Source organism: Babylonia areolata, chromosome 4 (genome assembly GCF_041734735.1).
Source record: "Babylonia areolata isolate BAREFJ2019XMU chromosome 4, ASM4173473v1, whole genome shotgun sequence".
Taxonomy (NCBI): domain Eukaryota; kingdom Metazoa; phylum Mollusca; class Gastropoda; order Neogastropoda; family Buccinidae; genus Babylonia; species Babylonia areolata.
In genome coordinates, this window is record NC_134879.1 from 43815253 (window position 1) to 43841929 (window position 26677).

General features: G+C 37.4%; 1 protein-coding gene across 1 annotated transcript in view; it reads right to left on the reverse strand.

Moving 5' to 3' along the window:
• The window catches only part of LOC143281463 (uncharacterized), a 60294-nt gene that overhangs the window by 18536 nt on the left and 15081 nt on the right, over positions 1 to 26677 (reverse strand). The window contains exons 13-27 of the mRNA XM_076586675.1: positions 25405 to 25497; positions 24345 to 24410; positions 23454 to 23546; positions 19900 to 19992; positions 18658 to 18732; positions 17775 to 17861; positions 16735 to 16827; positions 15969 to 16064; positions 14873 to 14953; positions 13999 to 14058; positions 11974 to 12039; positions 7116 to 7199; positions 6402 to 6476; positions 4919 to 5059; positions 4515 to 4550 (exon numbers count right to left, since the gene is read on the reverse strand). Of these exons, the coding sequence (XP_076442790.1) occupies positions 4515 to 4550; positions 4919 to 5059; positions 6402 to 6476; positions 7116 to 7199; positions 11974 to 12039; positions 13999 to 14058; positions 14873 to 14953; positions 15969 to 16064; positions 16735 to 16827; positions 17775 to 17861; positions 18658 to 18732; positions 19900 to 19992; positions 23454 to 23546; positions 24345 to 24410; positions 25405 to 25497 (1239 nt within the window). The remainder of the gene's footprint in view (positions 1 to 4514; positions 4551 to 4918; positions 5060 to 6401; positions 6477 to 7115; positions 7200 to 11973; positions 12040 to 13998; positions 14059 to 14872; positions 14954 to 15968; positions 16065 to 16734; positions 16828 to 17774; positions 17862 to 18657; positions 18733 to 19899; positions 19993 to 23453; positions 23547 to 24344; positions 24411 to 25404; positions 25498 to 26677) is intronic.

A 26677-nucleotide genomic window follows, 5' to 3' on the forward strand; every position in this document is an offset into this window, starting at 1 on the left:
ACGTCTGTAAATACAACTAAAAGAAAGGGTGAATTATTTCCCCCACTAAATTTCATTCTGTTCACCTGAACAATGTAAATGGTTTATTCACTGAAGGATAATAAGTAGACTAATTGTTAATTATGTATGTGCTTTTGTAATTATCTGATATATACAAGTCTTCTATACCCCCTAACATTAAGATACTATCTGTTTACACTGCAATGTTGTATTTCAACTATTGTTATGAGTATCAACTGAAGACAATCAGCTTACTGACATTGTTCAAAGATATTACCAGCAAATACCTAACTTTTAGTTTTACTTGTTATTCTCTGACTTATAAAAAAAAAAACCATGTTTCTTTCTTTCAAAAGGAGTCTAAACCAACATAAATCAACTTTAAAAAACAAAATTATATACAAATTTGTAACATATAGTTGAATGTTAAAAATAACCATAACATCATTACCAAAAGTAAGATATATATATATATACACACATTATCTAAATGAAGGGCCTTTCACAATTCAGAAAAAAAACATATTTCTAATTCTGCCAAAGCAAAACAATGCTAAAAGAATAATCTCTACACACTAATATATTTTCTCTTATTTCCCCCTCAAGATCTAAGTAATATATTCCAAGAACCGCTTTCCTTATGTATTCCGATACATAACCATGTACTATGTACTACATTATGATTTTGAAAAGACGCACAACAGTGAGCAACAGGAACAGAGAAAATTCTACACCAGTATATGAGTTTTTACCTGCAGCACGATTGTGAAAACAGGTGAAATCATGCAGGTTCAACAGTCATTAGACGTGAGGATGTGTTTTACTGTGCAAGACAACACGGAGTGACAAACGCTTCACAAAAAAACACTGCACTAAGAGTCAGACCTAAGTAAATCATGAGGACAGTAAAAAATGCATGCTCAGCCTGGCTACAACCAGCAAGGAATCGACTGTCAGTTTGTTTTTCTGCTACACTATCCACTCTTTCCACGAGAATAATTTAGCAGACTCTGCCAAAGGTACCTTGTACATAGCCAAACACATGAATCAATGAAAAACATGATACACTCTCATAAAATAGATAAAATAATACAATGGCTGTGTCTGTTGTCTTAATACTTTGATCTGTCTGATGCTAAGAGATTCAATCACAATCTTAAATTCTACAAATGCGTTTTAAAGATATACTGCCAATTTTTTTTTCTTTTTAACAAGAACTTTGGTATTTCTTTCTTTCTTTAATTTTTTTTTTTTTAAACAAGCAATGTTAGAATATGGCAGAGTTATTGTGCATAGCTGTTTAAATAAATCATTGTAGAACACAGCTACTGTTTTGGTGATACTGTTAAGTTATGCAGTTTCAAGTTAACACAACGTTTGACACATCAACAATGGCTGACCAAAGACCACCACCTAATGCTAAAAGAACTTTTCAATATCCAACTCTTCACAAAATAGGAAAGAAACAATAGAAAAGCAACAAACACTCATGAACACAAAAGGGGATCATATACATACCATTATGAATCGATTTTAGTCAGTGACCTAATAGCAGTAATAATAATAATAAAAATCAATGGGATGATTTTATTCCAGTTTTAGAGATGAAAAAGTAATAGTAATTTATTTAAAAAAAAAAAAAAAAAAAAAAGGACTATAATTTTCCTTCAACATGAAACAAAATGCATTAAGTGCCATGTGTGTGAACTGCATAAGATGTGAAATTATGAACCCATATGCGGCAATAGACAATATTATTTTAACTCACTTGCCCTGTTTGGAAAATCATTAAAAAGTTCACTTAACTGAGGTAACATTAGTACTTGCCTTACTTTCAAAGTGGGATTGAAACAAATTAATAAAGAAAGAAAAGCAGCAATTAAAACAAGGGAACCAGCTAGACTTCCCACCTTATAAGTGATACTTTGCAACAGCAAAATCTTTTAATGACACTTTTTCTTAAAAAAAAAAAAAAAAAAAATCAGAATAGGAAATGATTTTTAATACCTTTGGTTTATCTATCAAATAATCTGTCATTTAGGGCTATAGCTGCAAGTGTTTGCAAGTGCTCTTTTGCATGCACGAATGTGCATGTGTGAGTGTGAATGTGTGTGTGTGTGTGTGTGTGTGTGTGTGTGAGGGGATTCCTCGCATTTACAGTGACATGACAGCCCATCCTTGTCTCAGTACACATAAAATCAATATAGTCTCCATAAACTGTATAATTACCTAAAATCTGAAAGAAAAAAAAAGAGAAAAAAATTGTATAATTATTTAAACATTAAAGTGAAAAGAAGAAACTGAAAGAAAAACAAAGAAAGGAAAGAAAACATGAAGAGAGACTGACAGATTTTTTTTTTTTTAATTAAAAAAAAGAAAGAAAGAAAAAAAGTTAAAAAGAACGAAGAAAAAAAGAGGATGAAGAGTGAATGAAAAAGAAAAAAACAAACATATAAGTAGAAATCCTTTACATAATAATGTGTGACTCCCGCATTCACTCGTACACACGAGTGGGCTTTTACATGAATGAATGTTTTACCCCAGCCATGTAGGCAGTCAAATTCCGGTTTTTTTTGTTTTTTTTTGTGGGGGGTGTTTGGTGGGGGGAGGGTGGGGAATAACAAAAATAAACAAAACAAAAAAACAAAAAAACACCACATTTTGTCAAGTCTTGTAATCAAACCTTTACATTACAGACTGTACAACAAATATTTATCAGTACTATCACCTGCCCTAGCCAGCAACATTCAGCAAAGAACTGGACAACATGACATGACAACCACCTGCCCTCAGCCAATCCTAACTGCCCATCTCTGGTAGGGTTCCTGTGTGTCTGAGGTGAAGGTTTTCACACATGCAAATACAAGTATGGTGGTATGTACATATATGTGCATGCACATTTATAACTGTGAATTTGTGTACAAGTGTACATACACACGCAGGCGCATGCATGTGTTTTGGTGTGCATTTTTTTTTCTTCTTTTTTTGTTGGGGTGTGGGGGTGGGAGCATAAATTTGTGTTGTTATTTTATTTTTACAGTAAGTTTGATTAATCAAATGCTCAGAAATAAGATTAAAAGAAAGTATTCCATTCAATGATTCATACATAAATTCATACATTCACGCTAACATACAGTCATGTAAAGCACCCATAAATGCTGTCCCTGCAATGTACCAGTATGACCCACAACTTTGCCCTTTTTTCCCAAAACAGCAGCCCATGTAAACACGGGCAAGGGAGGGGAGGAGGAGTGAGGAGGAAGAAGGAAGCATTCAAAAAGAAAATGTGAACTTGCCGTTTCTCTCCACTACAAAATTAATACAAATGAAAAACAGGTTTACTGAAACTCCATTCCAAGCCATTCTCAACATTGAAACAATACGTGATACTTCCACACAAACAAAACTGGTTAAAAAAGAAAACAGAAAAAAGAAAATCATAATCAGAAACAGATACGACACGCAAGACACCTTAAGTATCAAAGTAAAGTGAAGCATATAATCAAAGAATGCTTCACATTGTTTCAGATATTCATATCATTACCTTAAAACAAAACTGAACAACCCAAAAGGAGTCCTCTAGTTGCAAGAGAGATGGGAGTGAAGAGAGTGATACAGAATGAGAGGTCGAATATGGAGTAAAGTGGGGATGAGAGAGAGAAGAGAACAGGAAAAGAAGGGGGAAGAAGGGAAGCAAGGGTGAGAAATAAGGGAACGAGAGAGAGAAAGAGAGAGGGTGGGGCTAGGGGGGAGGGGGGAAAGAGTGAGAGACAGTCAGAAAAAGTTTCTGTAATGACCATAAACTCTTTCAGTCCCCACACTACTGACAAACAATAGCCATACTCTCTTCACTTCATTCAATCTTAATGCCCTTCAATCAATCACAGGAATACAAAAGACTGAAAGGTATCTCAAAAGCATATTTCAGAACTTCTGACATCTTACTATTCCCCTCTCCTCCCATCACACACCCTCCCTACAACTCACAAACATGAAATTACTGAGTATGGAGGCAAAAGAAGAAGAAGAAGAGAAGAAAAAAGAACACAACACAATCATCCAACTACGAGATTTCTAAACAGAATAAAACTGATCCACAGTACAGCTCAGGGTGACCCAGAAGGGGGTGTTTACTCCAAAAGGAGGTAGATATCCAAATCTGTTCAATGACTTTTCACCGCACCTTAATGACAATCAGCTGCACACTTTTACAAATCTGAAAATTTGATGTAACACCAGTTAGCACTGATGATCTTAATTAAGTTTCATGATGTAATCACACACAAGCACCAACCCTCACCCTCTTTACAACATCCTGCGTTTATGAATAACTTGGAACTGATGTCATCGCACTGATGTACAAGGAAACTGAAAGGCTGTGAGAGGCAATCTGTACAAAGGCACAAAGCATACACAGAGGCTAAGTAGTGCTGGTGTTAAAGCCAGCTGTATACAATGGCACAAAGTGACAAATATGAATGAAATCATCACGGTCCATTCATTGCAGTACTCACCTGTTCTATTTCCTGATTGGCGTTTGCACCTGAGCCCTGGAAAACATAGAAAAGACTTTGCAATTACTTGCTGTCCTACACTTCTCACCATCTAAATCAAGCACTTATGAGTAGATGTACACACATGATTATAAAAGGTCCACTGTATTAATGTTTGCATATATGTAGTTTCCAACTCTTTTGTTATTTTTATGTGTTATTCCCTCACAACCCCCTCCAAAAAAAACAAAAAACAAAAAAACAACTCATCTCCTCATCCCCCCACCCCTCAAAAAACAACAACAACAAAAAAAATCCTTGACCACGGTACACTTTGTAATAAAGACAATGAATGGGTGTGGGTGTGGGTGTGGGTGAGGTGTAAGCACTGACAGACAGACATCTAGACAGACAGACGGACAGACCTTGGTCCTGGTGGCCATCTGTTCCTGCAGCTGCTGCACCAGCTTCTGCTCCTGGGACAGGGCGTCCTGCCCCGTCTTGATGATGCCGTTCAGCCGTACCAGAGTGGACGACAGCTCCTTGTTCCGCTTCCGCTCACTCTCCTAGCTGACCCCTCACCTCTACCAGCTCCTGCTCACACTGCAAGTCAGGTAACTTTAGCCATTTCACCATCGAAAATGGAGTATGGCTGCCTTCATGGCAGGGTAAAAAATGGTCATTCATATAAAAGCCCACTCATGTACATACCAGTACATATGAGTGAACGTGGGAGTTGCAGCACAAAGCAGCAGCAGCAGAACCATTTCACCTCTGGAACTATTGGTGATTTTTGCAAAATAATCACCAACCTCTCAAAAAAAATCACAAAAAATAAAATTAAGCTCAAAAGTATGTAAAAGTTTACGTTTTCTGGAAAGAAAATGAATGGAGAATATAACTATCATAACTTCAATGCTGACAGGATGAGATAACTCTTTCTTTTCTCTTTATAAAACGCAAATAAATGCAACAATATTGAGCCAAAACTTGCTGAGAAATGGCTTCCAACACTCATCAAGGCAGTTGCCATTTACAAGAGAGTTAAGTATATGCAAGTGAGTGGCTAGAACCTGATTGTGCAGTTACCCCTAAACCGCAGATATATCCACTGTCAGAAGTAAAAGGCTTAACTGAGCAGAGTGCTGACTGGCCTTGTGGTTATGCATCTGCTCTAAGAAGTGAAAAAATCTGAGCACACAGGATCTAATCCCACTTCTGCCATTATTTTCTCCCTATCCACTAGATCTTGAGTGGTGGTCTGGATAGCAGTTATTCAGATGAGACAATAAACCTAGGTCCAGTGTGCAGCCTGCACTTGGTGCACGTAAAAGAACCCATGGCAACACACGAGTTGTCCCTGGAAAACTTCTGCAGAAAAATTCACTCTGATAGGAAAACAAATACAAGCAGATAAAAAAAAAAAGAAAAAAAAAAAAGACTGGTGGCACTGCACTGTGGCGGTGTGTTCTCCCCAGAGACAGCAGCCTGAATTTCATAGAGAAATCTGTTGTGACAAAGAAAGTAATAGTATTAAAAACTTAATGTCCTGCTCTTTTCCCTTCAATACTGCTTTAAAAGCATTATTTTTGCCAAGCTATCAATTACGTTTTTTCGAACTTACTATGATCCTTTGGTGCAGACTCCTGCAGGTGTTCAGTCTAATTCTTACCCTGCACAAAATATCACTCCACTAATGCAAAAAAAAAACTAAGTAGCTGCAGCTAGTGATCTCCCTTAGTATATTACCTTCCTAAAAGAATTAATGGAAAGTTTTTATTTGGTTGGGTGCAGGAGGAAAGCCTTCACGGCTTATATGATTCCTACAAATTTCCTTTCCTTAAAAATGATTTTTAAAACATCATAACAATCTGGTATCAAGTCTGGGTATAGAGGGGGAGGACTTACCTTTCTCAAATCTTCATTGTCCACCTGCGCTATGGCCTTGTTCTGTGATTCCAGCACAATAACCTTGCTGGCCAACTGCACACACACACACACACACATATATACACAGAGGTTAAAACAACACACAATAACACATACCCATGCACATTCAAACATGTGCAAATGACACATTACTGTTTACTAACCAACACTAATTCTCATAAAACATTGGCGTGTCTCTAAGCACCCTAAACAACAAAGACATCTGCTGCACTGAAATACCATTCTTGCTATCTCTGTCAACACACAGAGACATTTTGCCTTTAACACTGCACTTTCAGAAAATTGTCAGCAGCTCAAAAGTATGTATCTTCTGAAGGTGCTACAGACAAATCAGAGCAGCAGACAAGTCAGTAGAATGAAGTTTCCCACAAAAAGTACCACATTACAATATGAAGAAAATGGACTAACTGATCAGTGGCTAGACTTGATGTCATGATTCTCTGATCGCTTACTGAAGTTATTCTAACACCACAAGTTTAAATATATATGCAGTGATAAACCTATGGAAAACATTTTTTTCAAGTATCATACTTCAAAATATCAAAGCATAAGAATTTTTCTGTTTAAAAACAAAACAAAAACGAACATACCAAAAACAAAACAAAAACAAGAGAAGTAAGTGCAACATCACTGATGTGCTATACAAAGAAAGCTAACAGAAAATCAACTCACCTCCTCACCCTGCTTGGTCAGAATGTTTACTTGCTCATTGGACAGTCTTAGTTCCTCCTGCAAGTCTTCCATCTTCCCCTGCATCTGTTTCAAACACACACACACACACACACACACACACACAACACACACTCTCCATGAATAACTTGTGATAAAATTTTCAAATCTTCTTCTTGGCCTACAAATCGATGAAACCTAAACTAAGCTTCGGCCACTCCAGCTACAGAATACATTACTGATCAGTGTATGTGTAGGAAAAAAAAAATTCAAACTGAAATTTCTTTTTGCCTAAACAACACATCAATCCAGTAAATAATACCCTTTGTGCTCTTTGTCTTAAAAGAACACTTCTATTACATGTATATGCAAATGTCTAACCAAAATATGATCTTGAAGTGCTCTTTAACATTTTAATTTACCAAACACGGCTTGTTTTCTGTATTCTATGCTGTAAAAGTGGAATACAATGCACTTCATAAAACATACATTTTATTGATCAGCATGTAAATATCTGCAGTTTATGATCCTGACCTAATTTACTAACTTAATCTCTGTACAAGCCAAAAGCCACAGCATTCATGAAAAGAGTCGGGTCAGGGATCGGAGATTGTTTACACACTGCTTTAGCGATCCACTTTGTAACCTGTAGTCTTTGCAGCAGCACCTACATACATATGGCAGGAAACCACCAAATGTTTACCACATAAGCAAACAGTCTGTATGTTTTTATTTTATTTTGTTTGCTCAAAGGTGTAGCGTTTATGGATTATTCAGCATGGTCTGACATCTCCTTGAAATTGTTATTATGTGGTGTAAATAATGTTTTCCACACAATCCACAGCAAGGCCTCAGAACCCAAGTTTAAACAACAATCAGACAGATCTTAGAAGAGCATTATGTAAGGCCAATATTTCCATATATTGACAGCAACTTTTTCACAATCCACTGCTCCCAGTCACAAGTGCTCAATCCTTTGGAATGTGAGCGACCATGCTGAATCCTTAGGAATCTGAACGATCATAAAACAAACTGCTGGATCACTGTGCATTTTTTTTCAAATCTCCTCACAATCCCAAACTGCCACCAAAACGCTCTCTTTTACACAGAGGTGCAGCCTGCACAGTGTTAAACTGCACAAAATTTTGTGCTTATAAGTGTACAATGCACCTGTGCACTGCTACCGCTGTTCTGAGGGATTAGCTAAAAAGCTGATCATTATTTCTGTGACTGAATGAAAAGGCTGTGTGACATAACCTCGGCACCAAAACATGATAGGAAAATAAAAGACAAACAACAAAATCTTTTTTCAAACTTTACCATCTAGTGAAATCATGATGTGTGTGTATCTGTGGGTCGGTATTTGTGTGTGAATGAGCGTGTGTGTGCACGAGTGTGTGTGTGTGTGTGTGTGTGTGTGTGTGTGTGTGATTGTTCATACATGCAATTTTTTAGTATTGGCTTAGTGTATATCAGTTTTTTGTTTCATGTGCAGAGGTATGTTATTATGCACTAATGTATATGCACCGTTTCATGTGAGGCGCTTAGAGCCCATTAAGTCACTTAAGGGTGGATTGCACCATATAAGTACTATCTATCATTATCATTATAATTATGTTCATGCCTTTTTCCACGTTTAACATCTGAATTCATGATACATGGGAGTGATGAATGCAAACACTGTGAAAGAGCAGCACAGCAGTACTGAGAAAACCCTTCCCTCACCTCTCCCCTGACACCCCATCTCCACACAGCAACACAGGCACAATGTAAACACAATACAGACATTCTTCATACTGCATAAGACAATTGTGATATAGATTAAAACATGCTGTCATGACTGACCCTTTTTTCCAAGAAACACAGTGAAAAACGAAATACCATGAAATGTAGACTGCAGTTAAAAGCAAACAAATGAATGACAACAAGCTGTGAATTTGAATCCCAATAAACATCACAGTACACAGGAAGATTCCAAAAAGAAGGATTAGTATCGTCTGTGCCATGAAACTGGAGGGATTTGATGTGCATACATTCTTGGATGTGTATCTGCCTTGTTATCTCTTATAGTCACAAAGCTAAACGAATTCCATGTGCATGCAATGTGGGACATCTTGATTATCATTAGAGCCACAAAGTTACAGGGGGGTATGGGGTTGTAATGTGCTGGTAAATAACCTTGGTTTTCCCTCTCACTACCTTTTACAGTGTCAAGACAAAGGTTTCTGTATTCATCTGAGTACATTGTAATATAATAAATTAGTATGTGTACAAAATAAACAAATTCTAATATATAATAATATCAATTTGAACAATATGTCATCTGAAAAATAAGCATACTGAACAGAACAGAACAATTCTAATATAAACATAAAAACACAACAGCTGATAACAAAAGAGGCAAGTCCTCAAAGGCCCACATGTGGTATTCACATAATCTGACACAAAATCAAGGAGCTGACAAGAAAGGTACAGCAAAACAAACATACTTTCAACAGGATGTTTTCTACAGTACACATGACCTTGACCTCTAAGTCTAAAAAACCACAGCCAGTCACTGGCTGAATGAAACACGATGCAAGACACAAGCTTTATCATGTCACCGTCAGCAGGCTTTTTCAACAGAGCTAAAAGATCCCTTAACGTGGAGTAATGGCCTTGAGGTAACGCGTCCACCTAGGAAGAGAGAGAATCTAAGCGCGCTGGTTTGAATCACGGCGCTCTAGTCTGGACGCTAGTCATTCGGATGAGACGATAAACCGAGGTCCCGTGTGCAGTATGCACTTAGCGCACGTAAAAGAACCCACAGCAACAAAAGGGTTGTTCCTGGCAAAATTCTGTAGAAAAATCCACTTTGATAGGAAGAAAACAAATAAAATTGCACACAGGAAAAAATACAAAAAAAATGGGTGGCGCTGTAATATAGCGACGCGCTCTCCCTGGGGAGAGCAGCCCAAATTCCACACAGAGAAATCTGTTGTGATAAAAAGAAATACAAATACAAATGATATCAAAGCTCACCAAACCCTGCCTTCAAAAATGGCATGAATGGGATGCTTTTCTTCATCATTTATTTTTTGCTATCATTCTTTCAAGTTTGGTTCCAATATCAGCCGAGAAAATGCCAGTGTTAAAGCTTTCCATGGGGGCAAACAGTGAGACAAACACTCACACAGATACTAGACAGGGTGATTACATTGACTTGCTTTCCTTCACATGTGAGTCAACAAATAAATGAATGAACAGGTGATCAGTCAGGAGACATGCCTGAAAACAACACCATGCCAAAAAACGCAAAGCTGAAAAAGAAAAAGAAAAGCCTTTTTCAGCAACTCACAAAAGCCCCAAACAAATTGCTAAGCATTCAAGCTCACATGGTCTAACTGCTATTACAATCTCCATTTATCAAACACACTACAAACACACACACATACACACACACACCTTTCCCATCTCCCACACACATGCTACTCTTATTCCTGCACATAGCATATGCATATTGCACACACCGCTATCCCTCTCTCCTCCAAACAATCAATCCATCACTACCACAGTTTGTCTACTTTTGAGAAATTGTATCTAAATATAAAGGTGATGCTCCTCTGTGGCACTGCCTAACACTAAAAGTGTTCAAGTAGTTGTTGTTTTTCCGTTCCATCCCACTGTTGTTTTTTTTTCCACTTTCCCATGTAGTCACCTAATTTGTAGTTGTGAATGTACAAAATATTAAACAGATTTTCTTCAGTGAAAAATTACTGTAAACTTTTCTACAGAATGTAATAATTCAAAATAAGCCTGGCTAGCCTTTCCTTTGTGGACACTGGTAACAACTATTTTCTGGAAGCAAGACGACTTTGCTGCATCTCATTATCATCTATTGACGTAAACTGTGATCTCCCCAACCCTCCCAAAACCCCTCCCTAACCAAAGGCAGCACTGTCATGCCTTGTCTATCAGCAAGAGGGGTGCAGGAATGCCAGCAGAGCATCACACCAAACGTGTCAGTCATTGCTGGTTCACACAGAAAAATGGGAGGGTTGTGGACAGGCCAAACTACACACACTGCCAGATAAGCTGACGCAGGTATCAAAGGGAAAGTTCCATTGGGATGTTTTTTTTTAGCCATCAGTCATGGGAAGATGTGCAGTTACTGGAAGGGAGAGTAGGACATCATGGCTAGTTTGTATGTTAGGTGTTGGTCAGTTGGCTAATGGGTTCAGAAAAGCATTTCAACATTCAGACTGCAAGCCTCACTCAGATGACTTCTATTTGCTGGCTGTCAGTGGTGGAAACATTCAAAAAGTGTATGAAATGTTTGCCTCCGACAGAGGACTAAGACTTTAAAGGCAATAGAGACTGGAATTAAATCTTAATATATTGGAAATGAGGGGTCCTCAACCATTACAAATCTTAGTCTTGAATGTTTCTTTGAATGGAAATATGTTTCTGCATTTTATTGTCTTTTATTATCTGTGACCGAACACATGCAATAAGAAAACTATAACCCCCTGATACTTGCTATCAAACAATGCTTCTCACAGATTAATACAACCTTCAAAAACTATACGAGAACAGGGGATGAATTTAAAAAAAAAATCTTTTAAGTGCAGGAATGTCACATGCAATTACAAGAAACAAAGAAGGTGAATGTTTACATATTAATTGCAGAATATACTTGTTTGCATTTTATTAATGAGGGGGGGAGGAGGGGGAGGGGGGGTATATATATATATATATTTATGTTTGCACTTCATTATACAAAGTTTCAATCAAAACCAGATAGTTGTATGAAAGAAAACATTATCTGGGATAGGAGTAACTCTACAGAAGCATGCGAAAAGCGGGAAGAAAACAGGTTTACCTCGTCAACAATACTGGTCAGACTTTTCTCAACACACCGATAAGCAAAACCCAAATCTGACAGATCCTAGAATGAGGGACAAGTATGATCATGACAATCACACACCACTCACATTCAATGCAACAATATCAAATACACTGTAAACAAAGTTTCGGGAGTAAACCACAAAACACAATTTAAGTGCTCCAAAAGGGATTTTCTTCACCACTCTCATGCTCATATACTGCAAACATTGTTTTTACACTGTCAGCAAACTCCAAATTAGACAAAGGAAAACCAAAAACAAACCAGGGAAATTCACCAGATAGGATGTTGTAGTAGGAGAAGAGAACAAGAACATTCAGGGCAGTAAACCAAACTGATGGAAAGCTAAAACATCCAGGCTTACAGCACATGAAATGACTTTGATTGCAGGGAAAATAAACTTCATTCAATGGGTATGTTGTGCGAAAACCATGCTTCAAGGTCAATTGTGGCTACACTAACAGTGCAAGGCTGGTGGAATCCTCTGTAAATTTGTTTTACTGACTTCCTTTGTCTTGTTCACATATGTACACTGTCATTTTACACAGACACCACATTCCAACAACCACAAGACACAAACGCACACTCATGCACATAGTGACACACACACACATCCATTGAAATGCTCTGCAAAATAAATCAGCAACTGTGAAGCTATCCCTCACCCTTATATGAAAAGATACAATTCAGCAATAGTACAAAATGAAGTTTGAAAGCCAACTGTAAGCTTTGAACAACTTAAAATGTGTGCCAATCATACACAACAGCATCACAAATATTCTTAAACTTAAGATTTCCTAAATGTAACTGCAGTAAGAATAATCAAATAATCATATTGTGAGCAACAGGTTACTGCTGACACATTCACAGGGGCTGAATGAACACACCTCCTCAAAAACGCTGTCAGTTTCACAAAATAAAATGCGGAATGGCTCTGCAACTATCCTATGTCTGATTAATCATTTTTAACTAATATCCACCTTGATTCTACTGTGATGATGTTCCTATCATTTAGGTACAGAGTTTCAGCAAGCACAGAACAAGCCAAGTATGAAATTCATGGAGTCGAGTAAATGGATGCAAAAGAAATATAAGCGCAAACACTGGATGTATATCCATGATAGCTATAAGCTATTAGTCAAATGTCCTCAGTCAATTCAAATGTCCAGAATTCTGTCAAAAGAATTTGAACTTTAATGCACTTGTTATACTTGGTCACAGGGACAAGGGGGATGGGAGGGGGAGATATATACTTGTGGGTGACTGAGGATCCATTTTTGAAAAGTAATGAAAAATTTCATTGTAAAATTGGACAGTTCCCACCATGAAAAGCAAAGCAGTGCATGTGGAGAACCAGATTTTCTGATCATTAACATATTGTGAAACCCTTTTCAATATTCTGTGTGCTTAATCTACACCTTGATGTAATTGACAAAGTGAGAAAAAAAGTGCCGATCATTCCTTTGTGGCAGAAAACTGAGAAAGTGAGAGCAGTTGATTTCTTCATGGCAAAAACTGACTGCAGCCTGATTTGAAATTATTCCTACGATTAGCACTTATACTACTACCACAACTACTACCACTACAACTGCAGAGCTATTATTATACAATAACAACTACTAAAACGACCATGATGGTTTCTGGACATTACGCAGTAGTGGCATATGGATTTTGACTTCAACAGTCACTCTCCTTTTCCACAGGGAGGAAAAATTTTACATCCTGGTACATTCAGGTTGATAACAACAGCAACAAAAAAAAAGGACAGGATGCTCTAAAAAAACAAACAAAAAAACCCAAAGCAAACAACCCCCCCCCCCCCCAAAAAAAAAACAAACCCCTGTGACATTTGCTGTTCATACGTAGACAAGTTTTATCTGTCTTTGTCTGATGGCTGGCATGGATGTACACCCAAGCATATACATTCTGGAATGATGGTACTGATGTGTCTAACTACAATGTACAACAGAACAATCAGAAGTATGTGACAGTGTTACTGACCTCTGTGCTTCCCCGCAGAGCGTGCAACTCTTCCTGAGCTTTCTGGCACTCTGATCTTGCCTGAAAGGTGCAACAAAATGTGTTCATTTTAGTTTACACATTACCTTTATTTGGAACACAACACAGTACATCATAGATTAACAGGACAACAAGAAAATGTTACATAAACTCCTGTGTATCTGTACATCTTAATTATGTGACAGATGTCTTCACAGCTAGAAATTTGAAACTGAATGAATATGATTTCCAACAGAAACAAAAATAGGATGTTCACTTTTATAGCAATCCACACACCATGATACACTTACTCCTGACTCACAAAAAAAACTCTTCAATTTCTGTAAAGCAACCAATACACACATATGCATCCACAACAAAATGTTTTCTCCTTCAAGCCCTCTACATGACACACAACACCTCTGATTATTTTACCTTTAATATCTATGAAATTTCATGACATGATTATACTCATAATCAAAATACCTAGCAGTGTTTGAGTTCATAATCATTAAAGGCTACAGCTTAGAAACAGTGAAGACAAAACTATAAACTGGATATTTCTTCACAAATATCAGATGATAATTCAGCTGAATTTAGCCAAGATATACTGACTTCTTCACTGCCACCTATTATGTGGTATAGCATTTCCCAGAATCAGCAATTTGATAGACACTGCCCTTGAATGCTTGAAACTGTATCAATGTGCCTTTTATTGGAACCAGCAGACACAGATTCATTCAAAACAGACTACAATACCTCCAAGCACTCATTTCCATCTAGCGTATGAAAAAGAATCACACTTTTGACAAGCAAAAAACAAAAAACAAACAGTGAAACGAGAACATTTCACTGATACATCCGATTCTTTTCTCACCTTCTGCAGATCATCTTGGGATGCTTGCAATCTTTCCTCCCATGACTTCTCTGCACTCTCCAGTTGTCGCAAAAGTCGCTCCTGGTACACACTTTAACTTTTAAGCACATTAAAGCTGACTACTACAAAAAACAAATCAACTTCTCTGTTCATCATCTAGATGTAAGATTCAATCGAACTCACAAAGCATTCTTGTTGCATTGACCAACATGTAAGTGCTGAAGGGAGCAGAGAAACTAAACAAAAGTTACAATCACTCTCTCTTCTGATCCAATAGCTCACAATCACCAGTGTCTGTGATGGGACATTAAACTAAATTCCACTCCACTCCATTCTGGTCCAGCCATGAGATCCCTCTCTTAAGAGCTAGGGTAAGCTTTTTGTATCTGCTTACTATTTTGATAATCTCCTTTTTCAGTTTTTTCTTCTTTTTTCTTTTAGTTGGTTAATCTGGGTTTTAAAAACATTATCAGTAATGAGTAACAATACAGAAGCCATCTGAAAAAAGCTCCCTATGAGCTGCACAACATATAACACGAAATAGCAAAAACACCAATATACATGCATGCATATATATATACACACACACACACAGAGGTTACTAGTTACATTTAGAAAAACAGTATAATGATAGAAGACAGAGTTCTAGCAGATTTTCCAGAAGGTGGGTATGCCAATACACTGAAAGAGCCCCCAACATTACCACAGGGAAATCTCTGTCAAAAAAGATTTGTATAAAAACAGTTTTTTAAAAAAGGTGTCGGGGGTGATGGGGTGGGGGGGAACATTATGGTCACCCACAGAAAGAGGAAGCAGATCCTATGAAACATGTCTCTACACATGAGAATGCAGTAACACCAATGAACAAATACTGTCTGGGTGGAGGTGATTGTTGAGGTGAGTAATGTGTGAGCATTTACACAGCCACGTGTGTGTGTGTGTGTGTGTGTGTGCACGCGCGCGCATGTGCATGAATGTGTGCATGTATGTGCACATGTGCATGCCTGCTTGAGTGCGTGTTTGTAATGTACACAAATACCTCTAAAGACTATGAAGCACAGCAAAATGAACACACGTCTGTAGACCTTGTACTTACTGTGTTTGTTAAAACAGTTCTGTAATGTTCAATCTGAGTCTGCTGTTGTATTGTCAGATCTTCCAGCTCTTGTTCACGACTGGATGAATCAGACCCCTGAGCAAAAAAAAAAAAAAAAAAAAAAAAAAAAAAATTAACAAGCACATAGACATTAATCGCTCACAGAAGCATCATTAGTCACTGGGTCTGGGTTTCCCTGTCTTTTCACAAAACTCTCTGACACCCGGTTCACACTTTCGTTGTCCAAACTTCAGAATATCTTTGCAGTTCTGAAGTAATATCAGTCGAGTAAATCAAAAAGAACAGACTTGAGCCATGGCAAATGATTTTACCAATAACAGCACTGTTAACTCCTGTACATAAACAAAAAAATATCATAACCCCTCTAGACATAATTAGTCCAATGCAAAAGTAAGTGATCAAGCAACAAAAAGGTATGTACATCTACATCCTACAATAATCCTATAAAGACCTGATGCTGTACCTTGTTTTAAGTGGGGAAACAAATCCTACACATATTTCAAGAGAACAAAGCAAACAAATAGCATGTGTGATATTTAAAGCAAGTGCTGAATTACATCTTGTACCAAACACACACAAAACGAAAACGTTTTTTGGATCCCATTAAATCTACACTGATCAGTTTATGTTGGCAACAATATACATGAAAAGTGTCTGAGGTGTGTTCTATCCAGGCTTCTATAGCCAAAGACATGGAGAACAAAAGCACAACATCCTTTAAATATAAAACTACAATCGTCCTCACCTTAGCAAGAGCTTCTTCTGCCTGCCTCAGTTTCTCCTTCCATTTCTTCTCCTCTGTTTCCACTACACGTTGTAGATTCTGCAGTTTCTTCTCCTGACATGGGAAGAAAAACAAAACACAATAAATTCTCTGAGAAAACACACAAATGGTATGCAATATATATCACAAATCTCCTGCAGAAACCCCTGTGGTCCACACTTTTCTGAGAAAAAGCAGGTTCTTCCTTTACCCAAGGTTTTCTTATGGTTTTTGCTGTATATTTTCCATTCACATCATTCACTGTTTCACACTACTCTGTTCAATCTCAGTATTTCTTCTTCAGTCACCATCGGACTCCAGCAATTGCAGTCACACACAGTAAAGCCTCACATAACATAAATATTAACTATTTAGTCAGCATACTTCAGTTAGTAGTTTTAATGAAAATATGTCCAATCAAACTTGAAATACAACTTTTTTTGTCCAGATGTAACTTTCCCCCAAAGACTTTTCTTTCACATTTACTCAGATGGTTCTTTAGTGTGTTACTGTATAGGTCTTTTCTTGTGCTTTCTGGTACCTAGCTCACAAACTGTGAATAGTATATTAAACACACAAAAAGTAATTGCCCTTTTTCCCCCCAAGACAAACTTCAGTCACTTTGATTAGATCAGATGACAAGGTATGATGGAGATGGTACGTTGTGTAACAGAACAATGTGGAAGTGAGGACTGATTCAGTTGGTTTTTTTTAGCTTCTCTTCCAAAAGAACTAGTTGTATTGGAGGTAAGAAAGCACAACACAGGTTTTCCTACACAGTGAACAATTTCCAAGCAATTAATCTGTAAAACAAAGCAACAAACTGGGCAGTGTTTTTTTTTTCTTCTTCCTTTTCATTAAGAGAAAGTGAAGGTATAAACTGTCATGTAAGCAGTAACAAAACAGTTTGTGTGAGCATGTTCAATGAAAAGAGGAAGCCCTTGCTGAGCATCATAAGCTATTTCTATTGATTTTTGGTATCAATGACAATAAAAGAGTGACATATACCCAACATTACTTACAACTTCTGCAATGTTCTCTTCTTTCTCTTGCAGTCTGCTTTGCAATTCCTCATTTTCCTCCTGAAGCGTTGAAACTTTTTCTGATAACTGAAACAAAATTTATTGGAACATGATACAAATGCCACAATCCACAAAAAATATTTCTACCTCATCAACTAAGACATTTGTTGCTGCAAAACTGACACACAAATAATATCTTAAAGCAACTCTGGTATCTTATATTAGAGCCACATTTGCATCTACATATATACATACATATTTCAATACATTGTTTGAAAGTGCTTATTTCTTTCTAGCCAATTTTGCACTCTTCTTCACAGAACCAGAACATAGGAAAACTATGATGCACAATGTATGGCATTTGATCTGTTTTCATATATACAGGCTGCACATTTACTGTCCTGTGTCAAGCTGTGTTGTTTTGTGCTGACTGTGAGTGTACAATTTCCATGTCAAATTTCATGAGACTAGTACCCATACTGCCCCAATCAGGGTTCAGAGGAAAGGGAGACAGGTTTTGCCTCTCATACACAGTACACAAAGTCTCAAGACAAAACACAATCATGTGACTCAATGGATTAATGACTTCATCAGCTGATTTCCTTTGGTACCATGTTAGTCATATGAATCAAATACACAAACTGACTGTACTCTAGCTTTGAACTTTCGAAACATGGAGTTCAAACCTAGTACATCTTGCATACAATGCGGAGCCTTGCACACACACACACACACACAAAACACAAAGTTTGACCTCCGGTGTTGTTGAAGTCTGTTGATATGTAATAAAGGCTAACTTTTCTTGCATTCAATGTGACTGCTTTTTATCACCACTCCACAGTATCATATGCTGTTGACACTGTTCTTTATCACATGTACTCACAGATGGATCTGCTGATGTATTCTTCAGCCTCTGGTTCTCTTCCTCTAGGTGTTGTAACCTTTCCTGGTCAGCATTCTGAAAATGTGTCAAAATCAATACTTGAAACATCAAATACTGACTCTGGATTCAACCCATCAAATTATCTCATAGATAAGAAAATCATACATCCATATTATTCGGTTGCAAGTTACAATTATTTCATCACACTGATTATCTTAATTCAATAATACTAATATGTATGGCTCTGTTTGTTTCAATCGTCCAAACGATTCTGTGTCTCTATCTTTGTTCATTCACCCTGACTAAAAATGACAACAACAACAACATTCTTTACTTATCTCCTCTCCACTCCACTACTCTCTCATCAAACCACTATTGTCTACTGTACATTTAATGCTCATCTTCACTGGCCCTCCATGAGCTGAGCAAATTAACAATTTACCGGTAGTAAGCATATTAACAGAATATATATATCCCAGATGCATGAGAGTGTTCCTTATGTGCTACCATACACACATAAACAGAGGGTGCCTGTGGGGCACAGACTGGACATTCAGAGCACGATCTGCCAACTTTTCAACAACCCGAAGGAAAGATGGGAGGTAAGTGAGACCGAAAAGTGCACTGTATAGCTAGTGGACAAATAATGCAATTCGTTATCTTTTGTTCCTTACAGCCCAGACAACCAAACAGGTCCATAACAGGGCTAAAAGACTGTAAACATTCATCCCATAGAAAACAGAAACACAACCACCCCATTACCCCACCAAAAAAACCCTCCTATTTCAAAAAGGAAATTAGGCACATATATGATGTGTGTAGATGAAGCAGGACAAACAAAGAATAATCATAATCAATCAAAAATGTGGCACGTATACATTATTTACACACACAAGCTCCACTCTGTTTACGCATACCCAGATTCAAACACTCGACTGTTGGCCGCCTGTTCTTTCTCTGTTTCTGGATCTTGCGATTGGAATGAACTTCCTCTTTCACTTCATCAAGTCTCCACAGCTCTTTCAAGTCTGGCCTTAAAACCCACCTCTTCCCAAAATAGCCTCCCTTGCCTGCCCTCCCTCGTCTTCAGTTTCTACAGTTTTAGAGTTATGCATGCATCTGAATGACTGATGCGAAAGCGCTTTGATTTGTCTCTGCACAAGATTCAGCGCTATATAAATACCATTATTATTATTATTATTACAAGCAGACACACTTGCACAAACACTCACACCCACTCACCAACTGCATAAAATTCTTTTCGTATGTTTCTGACTGATGCTGCAGCTTTCGGTTTTCTTCCTCCAACTCACGGATGCGATCCTTCTCTGTGTGCTGCAATCACACACCATACAGTGTTCAAATCTGTGTGTGTGTGTGTGTGTGTGTGTGTGTGTGTGTGTGTCTGTGATCCACCCTCCAACAAAGGCTGTAAATGGGTTCACAGTACACAGCAAACAACTGTATCAGAAAAAAACAAGGAGGGTGGAGGAGGAGGGAGGGAGGGAGGGAGAGAGAGAGAGAGAGAGAGAGAGAGAGAGAGAGAGAGAGAGAGAGTATGAACAGACACAAATGCTAGTATAGTTTTCAACATGTATGTCGATTTTCAATAAATAGACACAAAAATGTATTTCAGTGCATGATGACTACTTTTTGATGCCATTGTTTTTTTTTGTTGTTGTTTTTTTTAATCTTAATAAAAACAACCCTGCAGTCAGTTAAAAATCATGTTTTATACATTTAGGTTATACACTTCAACAATGAGAAATGAGAGACAGGATTACTGACAAAGTATGTATTATGTCACTTAAAACCTTCGCCAAAGGTGGCAAAAAATACCAAGGAGGACTTGTCAGTCAATCACTCACAGCAAAAACTCTACCCCATAAGCAAATCTAACGACAATGTTTCTGCAGGAAAACTGCCTGAATTTCACACCACGTAATCTGTTGTGAAAGAAACAAATGACAAAACACAGCATGCAGGCAGATACCAGCTACAACATGTACACCACTGGCAAAGACAAATTAATCTCCTGGTGAGTCTTTTTTAAACATTTCTCAGCAATTGTCACATGTCGGCTGCATCAGCCTTTTTGCCAGCTCTAACAGTCTACGCATCAAACAAAAAAGTAAGGGGATTCAAAATACAAGGTAAAAGGGTGTGGGGAACAACAAAATTTCAATATTATCAAAATTATTTGGAGAAGACGTAAGTCCTGTTAATCATAGTAAAACCAAAGTATGGAATTATTCAATTTGGATTCCCCATAAACCCCCCCACCCTTTTTTTTTTTTTCTTCTTCTTCAATTTCACCTGTTGCCTTCTCATCCCACCCCCCTTTCCCCCTGAATTGCCTGCCAAAAAATGATTATAAAAAAAAAAAGAAGAAAAAAACAACAACAACAAAAACAATAAGATGGATCTGATGGCTTGAGAGAATTGTAACTTATGTAGTCATTTCCTTTCCTTTCGAATGTTATTTTGGGATGAACCAGGGAACATGTTCCTCTTTCATTTCCATATACTTTCACTTTCACTTTCTCAAGGAGGCGTCACTGCGTTCGGACAAATCCATACACGCTACACCACATCTGTTGAGCAGATGCCTGACCAGCAGCATAACCCAACGCGCTTAGTCAGGCCTCGAGTGCATGCTTACATATTTGTGTACCTATGAAAGTGGATTTCATTTTACGTAATTTCGCCAGAGGACAACACTCTCGTTGCCATGGGTTCTTTTTCAGTGCGCCAAGTGCGTGCTGCACACGGGACCTCGGTTTATCGTCTCATCCGAAAGACTAGACGCTCAGTTTGATTTTCCAGTCAAACTTAGGAGAAAGGGCGAGAGCGGGATTCGAACCCACACCCTCACGGACTCTCTGTATTGGCAGCTGAGCGTCTTAACCATTCTGCCACCTTCCTCCATATAACTGTTCAGAAAGAAGAAAAAAACCACAAAAACATTGTGTTTATAGAAATTAAAGTATCTATATCTTTCTTTACATTGTTCACAGCTCTGCCAACAGCAGATACTATACTACAGCGGAATAAAAAGAAACAAAACAATATAAAAACACTGTTAAATGAGTATAAAAAGTAAATAAATTAAAGAATGAAAAAAAAAAAAAAACCAAACAAAAAAAACAACAACCCAAACACATGGTTAAATTAAAATGGTTAAAAACAAAGACATTTGAAAACCTGTCTATCAGTAAAGTATGTGTAATTACATTATCTATTTTAAATTTTTTTTTTTAAAAAGCCATGATAGCACTACTTCTAACTTGTCAACATAAAACAGAACAGCAAATGTATCATAAATCCTGCATAATCCTTTGTGAATGGTCCTGGATGGCAGAAAAGCAAGAAAAGAAAAGAAGAAAAGAAAAAGAAATAAAAAAAACACCAACAAAACAGTGATGGATCAGAAATACTGTCCAGCACAGAATTTCCAGAGTAAGTAAATATCATTCATAAATGAAAGGCATCCCTGTATCATGAAAGAACAGTTAATAGTTAAAAACAACACCGAAATAGTTCCACTAATATCAGTTCATTCACAACACTACATACAAAAATCAGTGTCAATCAAAACTGCAGCAGCCAATCACATCATCACCACCAAAAAAAAAAAAAAAAAAAGGAAAAAAAAAAGCGACAAGTAGAAATTAAAAGTGTCATCCTGAATCCAAGTCATTTCCCAAAATTTCTGTGCAATCAATACCCAGTGAATTCTGCCACAGGCAATTAAAACCAGGAAGCTGATCAAAGCATTAAAAATATTATCTTAGTTACCAGCAAATTGATTTTTAAACCGTCATCAAGAAAATGTACGCTGAACCAGTTTAAAAAGTCAATATATTTTACATTGTTTCTGATTAATATGCTCATCAGGCATGGGACTGTTCATTCACTGTCAAGATTTCAGTCTCTAAATTAAAAAAAAAAAGAGAGTGAGTGTGTGGGTGTGTGTGTGGGTGTGAATGTGTGAGAGTACACAGTTAACATGGATTATCACTCTTCCAAGCCAAGCAACGCGTCCAGACTGACTGGATACTGTACAGACAAGCAACTGGAAGAGTTCAGCTATGATGTGGGACCTGCTTTCTGGGAATAAACCTGTAAGTATAATGATAATAAAAGCTAACTTTTCTTGGATACATAAATACATGGAACCGCTATGAAGTGCAAAAGCAATCCTGCGGAGCCCAGTTGAAATGCACCATGTCTAGGAAGCTAGTGTCCACAGGTTCGTGTATCACATTAACTTTTATACTCCCCCTCAACTAGGCCTTCAGTTGTGGTCTGGATGCCAGTCTTTCAGATGAGATGATAAACAGAGGTCCTCTGTGCAGCATACACTTGGAGCATGTAAAATAATCCACAGCAACAAAAAGGCGAAATTCTGCTTAAAATCCACTTTAGTATACAAAAAAAAAAAAAAAACAAAAAAAAAACCTTGCAGACAGAAATACACACACAAAAAAAACAACAAGAAAAAAGCCTTGTTCTGCAATGTGGCAACACGTTCTACCCGAGGAGAGCAGCTTAATTGTTCAGACAGAGAAATCTTTAATGCTACTTTCCAGGCACTTTCCCTGTTCAAGCAACAGACACTGTGGAAAAAGCATGCATGCATGGCCACACTCCCTACTATGCCTTTTGCTGTTCAAGAGACAAACATTTCTGCAGTTAGTACAATGAGGGAGGGACAACAGCAATGATGGGAGGGAGCCCTGCAGCTAGCTAGCAGCATTCCAGTATGCTTCTGAAAGAAGGGGAAGGGTAGTCACCAGAATAGCAATGTTGTTTTTAAACACTTCCACATCTGCCTGCAAGCGACTGTTTTCATCCTCAAGATGACTTATTTTCTCGCACGCTTTCTTCTGAAAAAAAGAAAGAATGAGCACTGCACAGTAAGTGTGTTGAGGAAAAGTGTAAATAAAGAACAAAGAAATTATGTAAACATGAAAGGAAGGGGGGAAAAACACACACAAGAAAAACAGAGGAAGGTGCATAGAGAAATGCAGAAGAAAAAGTGATTGTGTGAAATAGGAAGGGTGAGAGAGAGACAGAAAGAGTGCATGTGTGTGTGTGCATGTGTGTGCATGTGCATGTGAGAGAGAGAGAGAGAGAGAGAGAGAGAGAGAGAGAGAGAGAATGTGGTGATGGAAGGTATAACTTAAGACCAACAATGAGAGGCAGACATTGGGGAGGACTGCTTGGATGGGAATGGGGGAATTTCAGTCCAGACACACACACAAAAGTAGTTTATAAAAATATCATGTGTACACTGAACAATGGCACAAAACCATTAAGGCGCTCACTGAATCATAAAATTGTAATTTCTCAGCAACAAACAGCAAGTGTTCATGCTAAAATTGGGTTCATTTTCATGTATGAGCATGCAGTGAATGGGCAAGGAATAGCTCAGGGGAAAAAGGGTGTAAACATTTTAAACAACAGCAATTTCATACAATCCTTCACTCCACACTGAATCCACATCACTCTGGTGCAAACTGATACACAAATGAAAGGCGTTTTCAAACAAGACAGGAAACTTGTATCTATAACAACTGACATAAATTTCTATGCTTGCTGCAAAGTCTTCAAGGTTTGATTCTGACCAACACAATTTCACGGCTGACACTACACAGATCAGTGGACAGAAACAGCCATCCTACCTCAGAACTCTGCTGCAACACCTGAGCAGCCTGCTTTTCAAAGGTTGCCAGCCAGTCTTTGTGTTCCTGGAACGCAAAAACAATACACTTAAAAAAAAAAAAAAAATCTCCTTTGGCAAGACTAGAAAATTCCAAAATGGAAAGTGATGGGTTAGTGCTACTGCCCAGACTAGGAAGCAAGCGTCTATGGGTTTGAGTTCCTCTCGGGCTGTGATTTTTTTTCAGTCTAATATCATCATCTCAGATGAACAGACTATAAATGAATAAACGAATGATGTGATTTTGTAATCCCCCCCTCCACTAGACCCTGAGTAATGGTCTGAGAGCTAGTCACTCAGGTGAGACAGAAAACCAAGGTCCTGTGTGCAGCATGCACTTAAAACATCCCAACTTGACAAGTAAGTTGTCTCTGGCAAAACTAGACAAAACTGTGGAAAAAAGGAAATTTTCTATCTAAAATTACGTTTAAATAACATACTTACCGTGACCCAACTAGTGCAGACTCTGACATTCCTGTCCTGTGCAAACTACTATCCGCCTTTGTCCCGCTGGCTAGCACCCTCTTTTTTATTGCGAAATGTAAACACTTGCAGACAGAGAAAAAGAAGAAAAAAGAAAAGAAAAAAAAAGGTCTCACAGATGTATATCAATGCCATCTTCCTGAGGAAAGCAGCCTGAATTCCATGCAGAGAAATCTGCAGTCCTTTAAATATAATACTGAACAATCCAAACATAAAATCACTTTTTTTCTTTTTATCAATTTATATTCCTGAAACATTAAAAAAAAAAAAAAAAAAAAAAAAAATCAAATAAATAAAAACAATGCGTGTTACACACATATATTTTCTTCATAACGCGCACAATACTTACATACAAATATATATTCCTAATTACAGGATTTAAAAGTTTGATTTATCGATAACACACAAAAATGCAGAAAGATAACAGCCATTACTCTTTGATGCTATTAATAGCAAAGACGCAGTAATAAACTACTACATGAGAACAAAAGCAGAGAAAGGAAAGACAAAAGCAGAGGACCAGGCAGAGGTTAACATACCATTTTGTCACTGAGGCTGAGTGCTGGGAACAGACGTTTCAGAACTTCACGGTCATTCTTCTCGGTCTCCGACACAGCTCGCTTTACCTCCTCCTGGTTGTAACAATCAATTCGCATCATAATATAGACAGGGGAAAGGGAGCTGAAAGTGGGTGTCTAAGGGTGTGTGTGTGGGGGATGGGTGGATGGTGGGTGGGGGTAAGTGGGTGTGTGAAGTTTGATACATGTCTGTGTGAAAGACATTCATACAGGTAATTCTTTTTACAATAATAAATACAGTTTTGTTATGAGATCAAGAGAGACAATGGCTACAACAACAAAAAAAGTGAAAAATAATTCTTGGCTGAAGCATCTTATGAAATATCAGTAAAATGAATTCTAATTCTCTGAAATGGGAAGAAAACACACACAAAAAAAAAGGGTTTAAAAAAGGCCTTTTGTTAAGCATCTAATAAATAACAGTCAAAAATGAATTCTAATTCTCTGAAACGGGAAGAACACTAACAAAAGTATTGACCCAGATTCCATGAGCTAATCAACAGACAGTATCTTCTGCTTATGATGACATACAAAATTTTCATATTTATCTGCAACATTCTGCAACTTTCTACATCATGTACTTAAGAAAAATAAATTAACTATACAGATCCCAACAATACATTAGTTGCAAACTTTCAGCTGACTTGTCGGGCTTACCACTGGCAGAATCCTATATCACTGCAAGTTACTGTCATTATAAGGATTTTACATAAAAATCTTTGAATCTATATAAAAAATTGTGTTACTATTTTTCAAATAAATTTGCCAAAACTGGAAAGTGTTAAAAGCATCAGAGGCACATTATTATCATTTTTTAAAAGCAGCACACAAGAAATAAAAAAAAAATAAATCTCAGATAAGTAACTGCGTAAACAAATGAATGAAAATCAGTTCAAATAAATGTGTAAGACCATATAAAATCTCAAACTGCACAATCAGTAAGAAGACATCAAAGTACATCAAAGAAAACACAGAAAAATACACACACAGAAACAAAACCACATAAATACAAGTAATTTGAAAGATAAGTAAAGTATAATAATTAAATAAATATATCAATATTAGTTTGAAAAACGTAAGTTATTAAAATCTAGAACACAAAGTCACAGGGAATAAGAGGAAGAATGAAAAACCAAAAAAAGTTAAGCAGGTCATAAACCTTCATTCTGTTTTTTCCCCACGCAAATCTGAAATAAATGTCTCATTGTGCCACTTGGTGTAGTGTGGTGTGGTG